This window comes from Daktulosphaira vitifoliae, unplaced genomic scaffold, assembly GCF_025091365.1.
Source record: "Daktulosphaira vitifoliae isolate Bord-2020 unplaced genomic scaffold, ASM2509136v1 Scaffold_2, whole genome shotgun sequence".
NCBI lineage: Eukaryota > Metazoa > Arthropoda > Insecta > Hemiptera > Phylloxeridae > Daktulosphaira > Daktulosphaira vitifoliae.
Window position 1 is genome coordinate 40,546,750 of NW_026099573.1, and position 18,508 is coordinate 40,565,257.

The window sequence follows — 18,508 nt, forward strand, 5'->3', positions numbered from 1 at the left end:
GTTGAAAAAAGTAGGTCAAGTTAGAGCAGAGAAAATAAATGATAGTCACAAAAAAATATCTTCTCGGCTTTGCATCGAAGCTAAAACTTAAAATATAGTAAAATAATTTTAATACGAATAAGAAATTTCGTCTTACAAGTGGCGACTAAAATTAAGGGATCCTTGATATTTATTGAAGTTATTGAATCTAAATGAAATAAAAATCAAAGCAAACTAACTTAAAAAGAATTAAGAAAAAATATAAAAAATTCATTGCCATACGCGGGTTGGAACCTCGTACCCCAAGCGTGTAAAACATAAGTTTTACCAACTCGGCAACCGTACGTCGCTACTGTCTGTTGAAAAAATTGGCTATTTAAGCTAGTTCAAATTTCAAAGTTATTTTTTTCGACTTAAAAGAAACAAACAAATTTAAATAAGTTTAACTATCTATACTATATCAATTTTAATTTATATAATATTTATGAAAATCTGTACTCCCCTTGTCAGGTATTTTAAAATAAAATAAAATACAAAACCCAGAATTTTAACACAAAAATAGCATATTTTTGCATACGGTAGTCATTTTTACCATGAAGACAAATCCAGAGGTCAAATTTTTTTTTTTCACATTAAAGTATATTACATAAGCTTTAATTTAAGATATATTTAAAAGTGTCAGTATTTCCGGAATACTTTCAAAAATTAAATTGAAAATATCGCAGTTTGAATACACATGTTTAAAGTTTTTCCCCCCCTTGTTAAAGGGATATGATCCGATTTACAAAAAAAGCGTGCCAGATGAAAGGGGTATATAAATATTTATTATAAAAAAATAATAATATAGATCCATACATTTTTCCAAAAGTTATATAAAATATAAATTAAATAATATAACATATAAAATCGAGATTTTTTTCACGGAAATCGTACGTTTTTCTTTAACTTTGATGTCCGTTTTCACCACGAAGACAAGTCCAGAGGTCAAATTTTTTTTTTTCAAATTAAAGTATATTACATTAGCTTTAATTTAAGGTATATATAAAATTGTCAGTCTTTCCGGAACATTTTCAAAAGTTAAGTTGAAAAAGTTAATTTTTTGTAAAAAAGTTACCATTTTGAAACCCCATCCTTTGGGCTGTTAAAGGGTCAAATGTTCACAAAAATATATAAAATGATAGGTAATTATCTAAGGTATCTATAAAAAAAAAAATTATATTGATTCGGTCATTTTTAAAAAAGTTATGGCAATTTTAAGTAAAAAAAAATGAAAAAATATCGAAAATTAGCGATTTTTAAATTTGTAATTTTTTGGGGGATTTCCCCCGTTTACGAGGAACGAGGGATTTTTTTTCAATTTTTGAGGGTAATGTCTTCAACTAGATACGATTTGTGATATTTTGACATATTTTTCATCAAAATCGGTTCAGTGAGAACTGAGATTGAGTGTATACAGACACAAAAAAAAAACACATCATAGTAAAATTAATACCTTCTCAGCTTCGCATCGAAGCTAAAAAAATATATATAAATATACTGAAAAGTTAATTTCACGTAAAGAGCATTTTAATCTAGCTATGAGATAAACTGTTGCATACAATTAATTTTTTTTATAAAAAAATATATCTAATTATTTGGGATATTTTTCATGTCCTTAGTATGGACATATTTTTACAAAGTTTATTAGGATTCCATTTAACTCTGTAAGAATATGACTCTTACATTCGTTAAATTGTTGTTGTAACATTAAATTTAAATTTATTAATATTAAATGTTAAATATTAGATATTAAATTTTATAAACATCAACTTTTTGCCGATGTTCTCAAACTGTATTATACTATATCTCGTATAGAAGATTGCCATTTATTACAAGAAGATTTAAATAGGCTCTCCATTTTGTGAAAAAAAAATTGTCTAAACCTAAATGTAAAGAAATGCTCTAAAGTGTCATTCCATAGAAATAAATCTAAAATTGTATAATAAATTATATAAAATTATATAATCGTACAACGGCCTCACATACAAAAGTTTGAAAGAGTGCAAAGAATATTTATTCGTTTTATAGGTTTTAAACAAAGATCAATTCTACAATTAATCTAAAACTTGATCTACTTTTAGCTCGTCGCAATATGTCAGACATATCCTTCTTATTTAAAGTAATTAATTGTATCATCTTCTGCCTTCCTTTTCTGGATCGTATATCATTTCATGTACCGCAATACAATACACGGTCATGTCCTACATTTAATATTAAATCATACCTCAGAAACTATGGTAAAAATAATCCACTTAATAGAATCTTAACATTAGGTAATACATCAAACTTTGATTTCTTTTTTATTAATCTATTTAATCTAAAACGTCGTTATTTAAATAATTAATGTACCCGATTAATTATAATTATACTCATTTATTTTTGTATTATTGATCTTATGTACCCCACCTTTACCTTTAGGTTTCTACCTCAATTATATTGTATATTACGTTATTATATAAATTGTATTATTAACCTGTACTTGAGTCTAATAGGCGTTTATTCAAATAAATAAATAAATTTATTAAATCTAGGATAAAAAAAATAATAATGTGAAAATTGTACCTTATTCATTATAAAATTCTCACATCTACATAAATACCAAATACGTATTAACCGTGTTACAGAATAAGCTGCATAATTGAATGTTTTGAAAACTTGGATCATATTCTTATGTTCCCATAACACAATTGTAATTTCAAACATAAATCCATAAACTGTTAATAATGTTCGGAAACTACAATCCAGTAAGCACATCATTATTGGTATTTGAAACATAGAGTTGTAATGTCTATACATCATCATACAAGATCGGTGGACAATTCGTATGTTTTCTATATCGGGTTCACTGAATGCAGGTATACCAATACTTGTATGACCTCCAGCGGCCGGAGAGACCCAATATTTCCAACGAGGCACTCTTGCCTTGTTAACTAAAGTCTTAATATCTTGGTTTACTTTTTTAAGACGAATGTATGTAATAAAACACAAAATGTAATAAAACTGTTCCGTTGTAAAACACAATATATTTGACACAGGCAAAAAAAGCCAGGTAATTATCTCATCAACAGAGAACCTATTAATTGAAAATGAAAAAAGCAATTTTCCAAGACAATTAAAGAGTTATCCAGTCAAAGATATGAAAAATTGACAACTTTTCGTTAAACTAAAATATTTAAACATATAAATAAGTCTAAGAATGTAAAATAATTATTCGAAATGTTGATTAAATTTGAAGAATTAGAAGAGAAGAAACTAATTGACAAAGTTTTGAAACACACTATATCTAAAAAAATTAAACTATAATTCATAAATGATACACCTATTAATTCTTTAATAGGAATTAGTAAATTGGTATTTCTTTTGGACACAGGCAAATAATTTTAAGGTAAAAATCAAAATATGAATTAGTTAACCGTGGCGGCGGAAGGGCAGGGCAGAAGGGACAGCTACCCAAGGCCCCACCCTCTTCATGAGATTTAATGACTTGTATGCGGAGTATGCCTAAAATCTTGTTTTAAAATTAAATAAAAAGTGTCGTTTTCCTATAAATTTTTTTTGGTATTTTAATCTTTAACTTCAACATTATTTTTAGTAGGTCATATTTATCATATTTAGTTTAGTTATCATATTGTTAACAATATGATATCCATACTAAGAAATAATCAATAGAGAAATTTTGGATTGCCTGCATTATTGTTTATTTATAGTACAAAAATTATTACTCCTTATCTTGTATGCGCTCACATGCAATTTATTGTAGGTAGTTGATTTTACTGTCACTAGACACATTATTTCTATATAATTGTTATTGTCGATATTTGTTTTTCATTTTACGACTTCTCATTTCAAAATCTAAATGTTTGGCCGTGACCGTGATATATTAAACAAATATATTTGTGGAGCTGAAAAAAGAAAAAAACAGAAAAAATATTTACAAAAAAAAGAATGTGGGAATTTTGATAAATATGTATGTTGACTAAACAAAATTAACGAGGAACAAAATGCTTTGACTTCCCAATTAGATGATACCGTTAATGATCTAAATGTAAAAAATAATTCAACTGAAAATAAATTAAACTCTGAATCCGAAAATATTGATACAAGTACAATATTTGACTTCAATGACCCTGCAAATTGGCCAGATCATTTTAGTAATGAATTACTTATATAAGGCTGATATTGTTAAATATGGAACTATTAAAATAATTAAATACAACTTTCCGTATAATGATAATAAATCTTATCCAAGATTTTTACAAAACAATATTATACTCGTAATATGCCTAATGAAGAAGTTGTAGACCGCCAGTGGCTTATGTACTCAAAATTAAAAGATCGAGTGTTTTGTTTTTGTTGCGTACTATTTAGTCAAAGAAAATCAGAAAGTAATTTAGCCAATATTAAGGAAGGTGTTAACAACTGGAAGAATTTGTCGCAAAATCTTTTATAACATGAACGTTCTAAGGCTAATAATTTAACTTTAAAGCAATGGTTTGACTTAAAAATAAGATTAAAGTCATTGACTACTATAGATCAACAACATTGGGCTCAAATAGAAAAAGAAAAAAAACATTGGAAAGCTATGCTTTAGCGAATTTTATGTATAATTCAGTACTTGGCTAAGCATAATAATGGGTTTCGTGGGAAATCAGATATGATATTTACAAAAAATAATGGTAAGCTTTTAGGTTTGATTGAAATGTTATCCAAATTTGACTCGGTTACAATAGAACATGTACGACGCATTAAAAATGAAGAGATACATACTACTCAGAACACAATATTCAGGATAAGTTCATTAACTTGATGGCTAATGAGGTTAAAAAAAATAATAATAAAAGAAATTCAACAATGATACTAGCCGCAAAGAGCAATGATCTATAATAAAACGCGTAGTAAATATGAACGAAAATTATGATTTTAATGAACCTAAAATAAAAGAATATTTTTTAGATTTTATAATTGTTGAATCAACTATTGAACTAAATCTTGCAAATATCGTTTTGAACAATCTGGATGAATTTGGTATACAAATATCGAACTGTAGGGGTCAAAATTATGATAATGAGGCAAACATGACTGATCAGTATCAAGGTGTTCTTTTAATCACTTTTAACTTGGTTAACCATGGAACACTCATAGTTTACATACGATAATGTTTCTAATTTTTTTAATAAAGATTAGAGATAATAATTTCTGTATAAAGCTTGTTAAACATTATTATTATCCATGGAAAAGAAATCGCATACTGATATCAGTAAATAAAGTAATAAGTGTTAACTTCTGTACTTAACATAATATGAACTAATATTTGATACCATAGGAAAATTGTAAAAAAAATCAAAATTTAACAAACTTCAAAATGCTATATGAACGTAACTACTGAATTAAAATAAGAGTTTTCGGTATAAAAATCTTAAAATCTTAAAAAAAGTTTAATAAAAAAATTAGTTTTTAAAATATTTTTTGTAATTGCGAAAAATAATATGAAACATATTTTAACAAATTAAAAATAATAAAAAACTACTTAAGGAGTACCTTATCACAGTGTAAGCTTACAAGCCTAGCTACTCTGTCAATTGAACAAGAAATTGCTGACTTATTAGATTTTAATGAGCTGACTGACATTCTTGCTACAACCAATGCCAGAAAAAAACTATTTTGATGTTATAAAATTCATTTTTTTTTTTTTATTATTCAACTTTTATAAAGCGTAAACTTTTTATATGTAAATATTTTATTTTAATATGAAAATTTTATCTATACAGAAATAAATAAATATATATTTAGAGAGTTTATGTTTAATAATTTGTTTCATTTTATGCCTAAGAAAAATGTTTTTACATTAGTTATGTGAAATAGAAAAAAATGTTTTATAAGTACTTAAACGTCACAAAAAAATTTGTTTTTGCTTCGCGAAAAAAATGTCTAGGGCTCCTTGAAATAATCTGCCCCGGGCCTCGCAAAACCTCCCGCCGGCGCTGTTAGTTAATTTTGTACACTTACTACTTAGTGTCGTACTTTCTCTTTTTAGTTAAAGATTACTCAACTAATTATAAATATTAATGATTATCATTTAACTACTTAAAATCATATTAATTGACTGGATTACTCTTTATCATATGCATGCGTACAGAGATAGCAAAGGAAGTTTTGTACCAATCTAGTTTCATTAGTTAGAATTGATATTGATAAATAAAATTTTCCTACTTAAGAAATCTGTAGTACTCGGGTAAAATAAAAATTAAAAAAATGAGTTTTAAAATACATGGACTTAGTTGAGCATCAAAATATTTATAAATAAATAATTTATATGTTATATGTTTATTATATTATTTATATATATTATATATATTATATTATACATTGGTATCTTTTGTTAATTAAATCAGTTGCATACTAGACATCCATGTGTTGATTTATTCGTTTCACTTTAGCCCGTAAATATAAATGGTGACAAGTGGATTTTTTTTGTGTGCTGCGTTTGAAATGTCAAATTAAAACAGATATCAATGTCGGTATAGCAAATTTTATTTCGGCATTCAAGCAAGAGCGGGAGCCGTTTAAAAATTATTTAGACCGGTTAGAAGCACAGTTAACTGTACTAAAAGTCAAAGAGGCAGATAAGGCAAATTATTTGATTGCATATATTGGTCCTGAAACGTATTATCATTTGAAAGTATCGTGTTTGTCGGACGAACCGGGTGATAAAGTGTATGATGAATTAATTATTATCCTTGAAGGAATTTTTTCTCCGAGTCGATTAGTGGTGAGTGTACGATCTAAATTTAATCAACGTATTCAACGAGCAGGTGAATCTATCCAGGAATTTATCGTTAGTTTAAAAAATTTAGTAAACTTTTGTGAATTCGACACCTTTTTAAACGATTCGTTGCGGGATCGTCTTATTGTTGGTCTGAATGATAAATCAATACAACGCAAATTACTTGGCGAGAAGACATTAAAGTTTGAAAATTCGCCCTAAATTCTGAATTAGTTGTTAATCATACTAGTCAAATAAATCAGTCTTATTCGCAAATTAATGCGGTTACTAAATCATACATGGAATTTAAGAAAAACACAAATAATATCACGACGGTGTTTAATAAATATATAAACAAGTTCCAAGGGAAAACTAGTAAATTTAGTAGTCGAGGTGGTACGTCAAATCAAAATTACGCCAGGCAACAGTTGCAGAATTAGTCATCTCAAGGTAATAGTCAATCAGGCAGTGTTTTCGATGTGGGAGAAATCATGATCATCATACATGCCCAGCAAAAGAGTGGAAAAGTTTTGCATGTGGGGCCTTGGGTCATACCTTAAATTCAACAATTTTTAAAGTCAAAACAAAGGGTAAATGTATTAATTTTATTGAATCCGGTGGCTGATATTAATAATGTAAATGTAAGTTTTTTGAGCTGTGAGCCTAGTCATAAATAATAAAATTAATGGGGTTTTATTAAATTTTGAAATAGATAGTGGCGCGTATGTTACTATTATTCCAAAAAAGTGTTTATGCAAAAGTTAAAAAATAAAATATGTCTGGAGCTGAAACCGATACATTTAAATTCTGTTAATAATACTGAAATAGAAGTGTTAGGTCAATCCTTATTTGATGTAGAGTTGGCAGGTAAAGTGGTAAAACTCAATTTAATTGTGACTAATGGCAGTGTTAATGTGTTTATTAGGTAGGAATTGGTTAAATATACTTTCTCCTGATTGGAGGAAAATATCCATTAATGTAACGAGTGAGGTAAATCAAGGAGAAAATCAGTTACTTATAAGCAGAATAGAAGATAAAAATAAAATTGTTGATGAAATTAAAAGAAATTTTCCGTAGTATTCTTAGTAGTAACAATATGGATGGTAGTATTATTGGGTATGAAGTAAATTTAACTTTAAAAGATAACTGTGTTTCAAGATTTCATAGAGTATATCAATTACCATATACGCTTAGATCAAAAGTAGAAGATGAATTAAGCCGTTTAGAACACAAAAATATAATTTCTAAAGTAGTAAAAAGTGAGTGGGCATCACCCATAGTAGTAGTACCAAAAAATAATGGTAAGACTCGTATTTGTGTTGAATTTAAGCTTATTGTAAATCCAGCTTTAAAAATGAACAAACACCCACTTCATAGAGTTGATGAGCTATTCAATGAGTTATGCAATTGTAAAGTATTTACAATGGTGCATCTATCTGATGCTTATTTGCAGCTAAAAGTTGCACCTGGTAGTCGAGTGATGTTAACGAATAACACATATAAAGGCTTGTATCAATATAATAGGTTATGCTATGGTATGCGTCAGCAATTTCAAGCAACAATGGAAAATTTATTATTAGGTATTCCTAACGTACAAGTATATTTGGACAATATCATTATCGGAGGTAATAATGAACAAAATTGTCGTGAAACGGTAAACAAAGTATTTCAGCGGTTGAATGCACATTGAGTAAAAGTTAATTTACTTATGTGGAATTTTTAGGTCATATTATAGATGGAGATGGTATTCACCTAGGTAAAAATAAATTAGATACAATAATGAACGCACCTAAACCTAGTGAGATAGCGCAATTAAAGTTTTTTTTAGGGTAAATAAATTATTATAAGTTCATTCCAATGTCCACAACTTTGTTATATGAATTGACAAAAATTAATACTAGTTGGAAATGGTCAACAGAATGTGAAGAAGCATTTCACCAGGCTAAAGTAGCTTTATGTAATAGTCAGTTGTTAGTTCCATTTAACCCAAAATTTCCCATAGTTTTAACCACCAATAGTAGTAGTTCTAGAGTTGGTGCAGTAATTAGTCACATAATCGATAATGAAGAGAAACCGCTATTGTTTGCGTCAAACACGCTATCCATAAGTCAAAAAAATTTTCACAAATTGAACGTGAAGCGCTAGCAATAATTTTTGGCGTAAAAAAGTTTCATAAATATTTGTTTGGTTTAGATTTTATTTTGGTAACTGATCATCAACCATTAAAAACAATTTTTAATCCATCAAAAAATATTCCGGTAGTATCAACATTAAGGTTACAACGATGGGCAATAATTTTATCTAGTTATCGATGTATAATACAATATAAAAAAGGTATACAGATCAGTCACGTGGATGCGTTATCCAGGTTACCAGTATCAGATAAAACTGAAGTGATATCCGAAAATTTATCTTTTTTGGAAGAACTGCCACTATCATATAAAAAGTTGGCGAGGAAACAAAAAAAGATGAGGTATTAAAAGAGTATGTAATTATATTGTTTCAAGTTGCCCAGTAAAAATAAAAGACCAAGTTCTTCTATCGTATTTTCGTCGACGGAATGAGTTATTGGTCGATAAAGATTGCATTATTGTAGGTTGTAGATTGGTAATACCTAAGAGCATTCAACTGCATGTGTTAAATATACTACACGAGGGTCATCCCGGTATATTACGCACGAACATGTTGGCTAGGTCACATGTGTGGTGAGATACATTATGTAATGATATAGAACGTTTTAGTAAAGAGTATAGTGAATGTTAAATAAATCAAAACGATAAAGCTAAAAATGATAAGGTATATGTTAGTTGCCCAAAGTCGATTATAGCTTGGGAAAGAGTTCAATCGATTTCTTTAAAATTAATAAAGTTAAAATATTGTTATTAGTTGATGATTATAGCAAATGGATTGAATGTTGGGTTATGAATCTTACAAATGCTAGTAAAGTAATCGAATTTTTAAATAGTTGTTTTCATCGATTTGGGTTTGCAAAAACAATGGTTTGCGATAATGGTCTTCCTATTAGCTCAGCTAAATTTTATGATTTTTGTGAAGGAAATAATATTGATATTATTCATGCACCTCCATACAAACCTGAATCAAATGGGTTAGCAGAACGAGGTGTTCAAACAGTAAAATAAGGGTAGGTAAAAATAATCAGCCGGATAAAAAATAATAAAATAATTCAAAGAAAAATCGATAAGTTACTATTCTCTTATTGAAACACACTGTCAACGAATACTGGTTATACTTCATTGGAATTGATGTTTAGTGATGAACCTAAAATTCGTTTATCTATACTTAAGCCACCCATTAAGTGTAATAATAATACAGTAGGCGTTATGTCTCCTGTTGTAGATAAGTTTGTAGAGGATGATAAAATTTGATTTAAAATAATCAAAAAGATCAAAAGTGGTTAATTGGCAAAATAGTAAAAGTATTAGGATCACGTTAGTATTAAGTTGGAGGTAAACATAAAATAATTCATGTAAATAAAATTAAGCACAGTTAGCTCTAAGAGACTTAGAGCTAACAACTCTAACTTAGAGCTTTTCTACATAGAGTAGAAAAAAAAATGTTTAAAAATAAATAAATAAAAATAATAGTAATTATTATACAGCTATACATATTAAATTAACATTAATTCATTGATTGTTTTTTTTTGTTGTATACTTACTTAAAACATTTGTATTGAGAGTATTTCAATATGTAACTTATCGTGTTTTATTATTATTATTGTTAGTTTTGTATTTAATTATTGTTTTGTAAAAGATGATATGTATTTGAACCAGTTATAGTCGGGATTGTTATCGCTACTTGGTGGTATCTTTTGTTAATTAAACCAGTTATATACTAGACACCCATGAGTTGACTTATTAGTGTCACCTCAGCCCGTAAATATAAATAATATTTAAAAAAAATTAGTACAGAGGGGTCGAAGCATAGTTGGGACCACATATGGATTGACATTTGACAGTGATCAACATTCATGACTATCAAAACGCTTCAATGCGAATTTGTTAAAATTCTAATCAAAGCCGTTAATTTTTATAAAAAAATGTCATAAGTATGTTATTATACATCGTATATTTTATTTACTTAGAATTGTAGAAAATAAATAAAAATTGATTTTAAAATTATTAATTTTAAATGTGTCCAATTCAAAAATTCTTTCTATAATTGGGTTTTTAATTGAATTTTCATAAAAAAACATATCAAAAGAAAGTTTATAGTCCTTAGTATATTTGATAAAAATTTTATCACAGTAAAAATATCGAAACTAAAAATTGTGGCCACTTAAATAAAATTAGCTTCTCATTTTTTGAGAGATAAAGATACCATCGATCATTATTCTGTAAATGTTAGCTATTGCATAAGTTCGTCAAATTGTTTAAGTTCTTACAACTAAACTACATTATTTTCGTAAACACAAGGTATAGTAAATTTTGAAATATTGAATATATTGTTTCATAAATCATTTACCTAATTAGCAGAAATTTATAAGTAAAAATTTAAAGTCTAAAATGTGAGTCGTCTTAAGGCTTTGCTATCCCTGTTCTAAATTTATACGCATGCTTAAGCGGTTTTGGAATGTATATTATATAAATACCATTGTATAATTATTGTGATGTACAATGCAATTTCTATAATGACGCTCATGGCAACAGTAAATGCAGTCAAATATTGTGAAATACCTGAAATGTCACATGAGATACTGAAGAAACAATCATTAATAATACGATAAACGCCTGGTCTTATAAAATGTAGTTGACAAACAATATTAGCAATAATTGTGGTGGTTACCATATGAGGATATAATTCTTGAATAGATAATACATGGTATGTGTACAGCGTGGTCCTGCCTTTTTGAAAATGTTCGTGCATATTTGCCCACATAATTTTGGACATTATAATGATAAGAACAGCGGATACAAATTTGATAACCATACCAATCCAATGAAAACGAAACCGATTATTATGTTCAATACAAGGAAAAATTCCAAATATGAAACTACAGACTTGTAATGGCTTGAAAAGTTTCATTTTTTTTTACGGAAAACAAACTTTTGCTTTAATTAATATAAGATCTTTTTACATTATAATTTGTTCAAATTTACACTAATACATTTTATCATATTAGTTCAATTTTAATAAAAAATTATATATTGACTATGTAATTAAATATTTAAGTATTATTATAAAGTTCACTGAAAACTATGATATTAAATACTAAACTGAAAAGCACTCAACCCTTACAAAGTAATTAATTTATGATAATTTAATAATCAGTTTTCTTTGAAATGACACACTTTCTATTAATGTCTGATTGTTCACAGCATATATTTTTATAATTGATTACAGCGTATAATCAGTTTTTTCAATTGTTATAGACGCAATAAAAAAAATGAAGGATATAAGAGCTATATTAATAATTAAAACTTCCAATTCAAATATTAAGTAAAAATTAGTAAATATTATTATTAACTGTTAAATAATGAACAAAGTAAAATACTAAAATATATTGCTTAAATAGAATTGAATTAGGTGGGCGGTTTTAATGACCTGAATTTTATGTTTTAAATACTTGTGGAAAATTAAATATAAAATATTTAAGACATTGGACCATTAATGCTCAAGTATAAGTTTCAAAGTTTTAAAATTGATGAAATATTTTTCTAATAATACGATATTTTATGTTATATATTCAATTATTATAAAATTGTAATTAAATAATAATTTTTTTTTCAACTTCTTTTACCCAACCTTTAATAAGAACAATATATAAGAATAAAAAATTGTTATTATTGATTTATAATTGTTTTTTCATTAACAATAATTGTAATTAGTTATGACGGTATTATACAAAAGTTAATGTAATGTACTAAATAATTTATATAATAAACAGTAAGTCAAATTTTTAGAATAATTATGCAAAATAATGTATAAAAAACCCAGCAGAGGGGGGTCGCGGCACAATGGTGACGTGACATAGTTGGATCAAGTATAATGATATCTGACATTGATTAAAATCACTATCATAAAAAACGCTTCGATGCAAATCTTTAGATAGTGTTTAATTTTAAAAAATTGGTGGATTATTCCAAAAGCTACATGATCTGCTATTTCTTTATTAATATCCTGAATGAAAAAGGGATTATTAAAAAATATTATAGTCCGAAATTTTTTTTTTTCATGATAAAGTATATTACATTAGCTTTTTGTGAAAAAGTTGTCATTTTAAATCCCCCCCTGTGGGCAGGTAAAAGGTTAAATTTATGAAAAAAATATACCAAATGATAGGTAAAGACATCAAGCATCTATAATAAAAAATTATATTAATTCGTTCATTTTTAAAAAAGTTATGACAGTTTTAAGAAAAAAAATTGGATAAATGTCGAAAGTTATCAATTTTTGAGGGTAATGTCTTTGACTAGATACGATTTGTGATCTTTTGACATATCGTTGAAAGAAATCGATTCGATGATAGCTGAGAAAAAGTGGTAACAGACAAAAAAAACCACATCATAGTAAAACCAATAACTTACATCTATTATTATTTTAGTCTAACTCTTTTTCATTAATATTAAAAAGTAAGGCCTGATAAAGAAAATATTATTTCTGTAAATTTTTAAGAGAGCAAAAATTCTAAACTTTTATCCTTTTTATAATAGAAAAATATATAGAGACTTTAAAATTTAATATTTTTCATTGATTGGATATCATAATTGGCACAACTGCTGTTGGGTTATCAAATCCAACCTAAAATAAAAATATACAAAAATGGTTTACCACTATTTTATTTATATTTTTACATAGTCTGAGTATGTAAAATATACGTGATGAATCATTAAGCAAAGATACTCATTTTCTTGAAAACTATTGGAAATGTTTAATTTTCGTACAGAGAAAAAATGTTTAATTCAATGAATTCTACATTTTTATATAGTTAAATGTTTGTTTTATTTCCTTTTGAGATAAAAACTCCATGTCTTAAATTTTCTTAATTTGGTACCAATATTTTTAATTTGATAGTATAATAGTGGGTACAGTTACTATTAAATATGTATTAAAATTCTGTAACGGATGATTGGTCCCATTGCATAAATTAAATTATAAAAAGACAATTGTTTGAACATTTTTTTCTATCCTATTATAAAACTAAAAATAAGTGTTCCTTTTAAATAAAATTAAAATTTTTAGTAAAAAATATTGTATAAAATACCTTATAAAGTATTTTACCCTTGAAGGAATGAAAAAAAATATTGAGCAACATATTTCTAATTTTTAAAAATTTTAAATCTTCAAAGTTTTCAAAAAAATTATTTTATTCTTCATAAATTCTCTGTATAGAATAATATTTAACGAATTCATATTATTGATTTGTAACAATGAACACATAATTATGTAGCTACTACTGCAGTCAAACGGTTAATCAGTAGACTAATTTTTGTATAAATGAAGTATATTAATATCAGACAGAGCGCACTGTAAATACCGCGTAGTTTTGAAATATATTTTTAGATTTAAGTTCATTAATATTAATTGATATTGTAAAAATGAATAATAAAACATCGATTAAATAGCAAACTTATAAAAGTGGTAACTTAAGTTTAAATTTTTTTACTTTTAAGTAATTCATACGTATAAATGTACTTTTACATAAAAAGGGACAGAGAGACATAACGTTATGTAAATGTTTATGATATGGGGCTGTAATTAAGATGATTAATTGAACCAAATGACTAATTTAATTAATCATTTCGTTATGTTGATTAAAGATTTACACATACTCCAAATAATATTTTTTAAGATAAAAAATAAAAAGAGTCTAATAATAATTAAATACTAGCTTCAAAAACTAATAATTAAGCAATGTTTTTTTAGAACTTTTCCCTAACATATCATATAATGTATAAGATAGAGAAACTCTCTTAATATGGTGTATATTTTTTTAACTGTAATATTATCATCAAAGTCAGATTAAGGAGAACAATAATGTTTTATATGACCAAAAGGTCTCAAGATTTAAGAGTTTCGAGTTTTCTTAAAAGTTTAAACGACATTTTGATGTTGGGGCTTTAGTTTAATTTTAGAAATAAGCAATGTCTTAATATAGACTGCTTTCATTCTACTCATTTAGAGTTGATATTCTTATATGATAGTTTGTTATGGACTAAATTATAAGGAATGCAGAAAAAATGATTAAATTACAGAGTAATCTATTAAATACTAACTACACAATTCTGTTAAACACCACTCAAAGTCGATAATTTCAATTAATTAAACACAAATATTACGCACGAAATTCATTGACAAGTATATGTATTTTTACACCAAACCACCATCCAGCAACCTTACGCAGGAAGCGTCGGCGAACAACTAATACCGATAAGCAATATAGGCAATAATCAGTACATAAATTTTAAAGATCGAACAAAATTAAAATTTTAAATCTAATTTCCAACATCCTATAATATTTCACATTAAATTTTTAAATATTTGGAAACTAATTTTATTAAAGGAGAACTTAGAACTCTTAAGCCTTCTTTGAAGTCCGTTTGTGGTGACCATAAAATTGATAATTTCTCTATACTTTAAAAACAACCCTTGCAAAACTAAAAAGACTAGTTTTTGGCAATTTTATACTTTGAACATAATGTCCTTACAAACTTTGTAAGAATATGACACTTACATTCGTTAAATTGTTGTTGTAACATTAAACTTAAATTAAATCTAGGATAAAAAAAATAATAATGTGAAAATTGTACCTTATTCATTATAAAATTTTCACATCTACATAAATACCAAATACGTATTAACCGTGTTACAGAATAAGCTGCATAATTGAATGTTTTGAAAACTTGGATCATATTCTTATGTTCCCATAACACAATTGTAATTTCAAACATAAATCCATAAACTGTTAATAATGTTCGGAAACTACAATCCAGTAAGCACATCATTATTGGTATTTGAAACATAGAGTTGTAATGTCTATACATCATCATACAAGATCGGTGGACAATTCGTATGTTTTCTATATCGGGTTCACTGAATGCAGGTATACCAATACTTGTATGACCTCCAGCGGCCGGAGAGACCCAATATTTCCAACGAGGCACTCTTGCCTTGTTAACTAAAGTCTTAATATCTTGGTTTACTTTTTTAAGACGAATGTATGTAATAAAACACAAAATGTAATAAAACTGTTCCGTTGTAAAACACAATATATTTGACACAGGCACAAAAAACCAAACAAACATGTTTTCTATGTCATGCCTATTGTTTAAAAATAAAAAATTAAATATACCTAATTATAAATATAAAAGAATAAAAACAAGGTCACCCAATCAAAGTGTACAAAATTGGTAATTTTTCATTGATTAGTTATTCATTTAATTTATTATTTAGGTTGTAAACAAATTTAGAATTTCTATTTTTAGAAAATTTTTTTATAATATATAGAGTGATTCTTATATCATGAACCACTTAATTATTGAAAAAAAAAAGTTATGTACAGACGGGTTCCAGAGTAGTGAGGTAGAGGCAATATTTTAAATTAGTATTGATTGATATACAGAGTGTTCAGTAAGTCAGTGATTAAAATTACTGTCGTAAAAAGCTTCAATGCGTATTTGAAAAAAATTAAACCTATCTACCTAAAGTTACATGATTTTTGACTTAGAGCTCGGTTACTCTTAAAGAACTAGTCACTGTAACGTTTTTTATTTTTTAGTCGTATATAACATTAAATTAATTTAATTTAAAATTATGAAAGTGTTCCTATATTATGCAAAAAACTATAAAATCACTCATTACATAAAATATTGTATGATTTTTGGTTTTAATGGTCAATATCTCTCAGAAATTGAGATTTCTGATAATTTTTTTTTTCATTTTCAGGTACATTGTATTATTATGTAGACAGGTTTCTTAAAACATTATCAAAAATTGAAAAGAACAAAATTTTGATATGGTCTTAAAGCCCTCACAGTGATTAAATATTGGATTTAAATAAAAAATATGAAAAATTAATGTCTTAAGTGCTATTTATAATATTTTTGTAATGTGTTCAAAAAGTTGTTTTAATATAAAGTGAAAATTAAAAATATCAACATTGTCTAATTTTAGACAAATGTACTTTTTTGGGACATTTCCCTTTATTATAGGTTCTATAATAAATAAAAATTAACACTTCGAGTATACACAGTGGTGGATTTCGGCTTACTGCCGCCTAGGCCTGGTTTGATGCACCGCCCTATTTGATGAAATAAATTTCATTAATTTTGATCCAGTATAATCATTTTAATATAACTTTATTTAATCGAAATATCATTTTTAAATATGAGATATAAACAATATAGATAAATAAGTAATAAACTTTAGACAGATATAAAATAAACATTTTTTTTTTAATATTACTAAATTTGAAAATTTCTTTTTCCTGGCTTTGATCCACGCAAAAACGTTGATTATAATATCATAATAAATTTTTTGAACTTTTTGAGCTTCAATGGACAATAATGGAAAAGTATCACCAATAAGCATTGAATTTCATTTCACCACTTCTACCAAATAATAAGCATGGATCACAAAATACAAATCCTTTAGTTTCTGAATAAATTAACCATTCACGTCATTGAATGTCTCAATTTTTTAAAGTACATTGAAATTAATTTTTGAAACCTTGCTTTATCACTATAAACATTTTTGAAATTTTTAAATTCGTATTAATATTATTTCGTAGTTATTATCATAATTATGATTTCCATGTTTCTTCATTAAAATTCTATAGAAGGAGATCAGTATTTAATTTTAAAATATCAATTGTCGATTCGATTTCTTTAGCATCTTGTGATGAAAGGAAATTTGACAACGTCTCGTTCGTATCTATGATGCATAAATCGTCGTCGGGAAATTTTTTTTTTTTTATCTTATAGTACATAATTTAAGATTTAATTTAACATATGTTTAAAGGACGCATTATTTCCGGAACATTTTCAAAAGTTAAGTTGCAAAAAGTTCTACTTTTTATACATGTGTTTCAAGAACGCCGCTGTATAAGAGGAAATTGCCCGATTTAAAAATTTTATGTCAAATGAAAGAGGTATATATAATGTATTTAAAAACAAAAATTTGTGTTGATTTATACATTATTCGAAAAGTAATAACAATTTAAAGTTGAAAATTTTAACACAAAAATAGCATTTTTTTAAACTACAACAGCCGGTTGCGCGTAGAAGATAAGTCATTGGGACAATTTTTTTTAAAATTTATGGTACGTATTATAAGCTTTAATTTGATATATGTTTAAAGGGCGCAGTATTCCCGGAACATTTTCAAAAGTTAAGTTGAAAAAGTTGAATTTTGTAAAAAATTTGGCTATTTTGAAACCCATCTTAAGGGCAGGTAAAGGATCAGATTTTCAAAAATTTTCTATCAAATAAAAGGGGAATGTATAAGGTTTTAATATAAAAAAAAATTATTTTAATTTGTTCATTGTTCAATTTTTAGAAAAAAAATGTCGAAATTTACCGATTTTAAAAATTGTAATTTTTAGGGAATTTTCACCATTTACGGGAAACGAGTGAAAATTTTTTAATTTTTTAGGGTAATGTCTTCAACTAGATACGATTTGTGATCTTTTACGTAAATAAATGAACACATCATCATGCATGGTAAAATTAATATGTTCTCAGCTTTCCATCGAAGCTAATAATATGTATT

The 18,508-nt window shown here is 26.5% G+C and overlaps 2 protein-coding genes across 2 annotated transcripts in view; one reads left to right on the top strand and one right to left on the bottom strand.

Annotated features, from left to right (window-relative positions):
• Positions 1 to 18,508, top strand: part of LOC126899606 (erbin-like) — a 129,853-nt gene that overhangs the window by 42,639 nt on the left and 68,706 nt on the right. The gene's annotated exons all lie outside the window — the stretch shown is intronic.
• LOC126898266 (uncharacterized) lies at positions 2,575 to 11,824 on the bottom strand (the record flags this gene model as incomplete). Its single annotated transcript, XM_050672205.1, has 2 exons — positions 11,391 to 11,824; positions 2,575 to 3,091 (listed from the first exon to the last, which is right to left on the bottom strand). Coding segments are annotated over exons 1-2 (951 nt in total), but the record flags the coding sequence as incomplete, so codon positions are not given.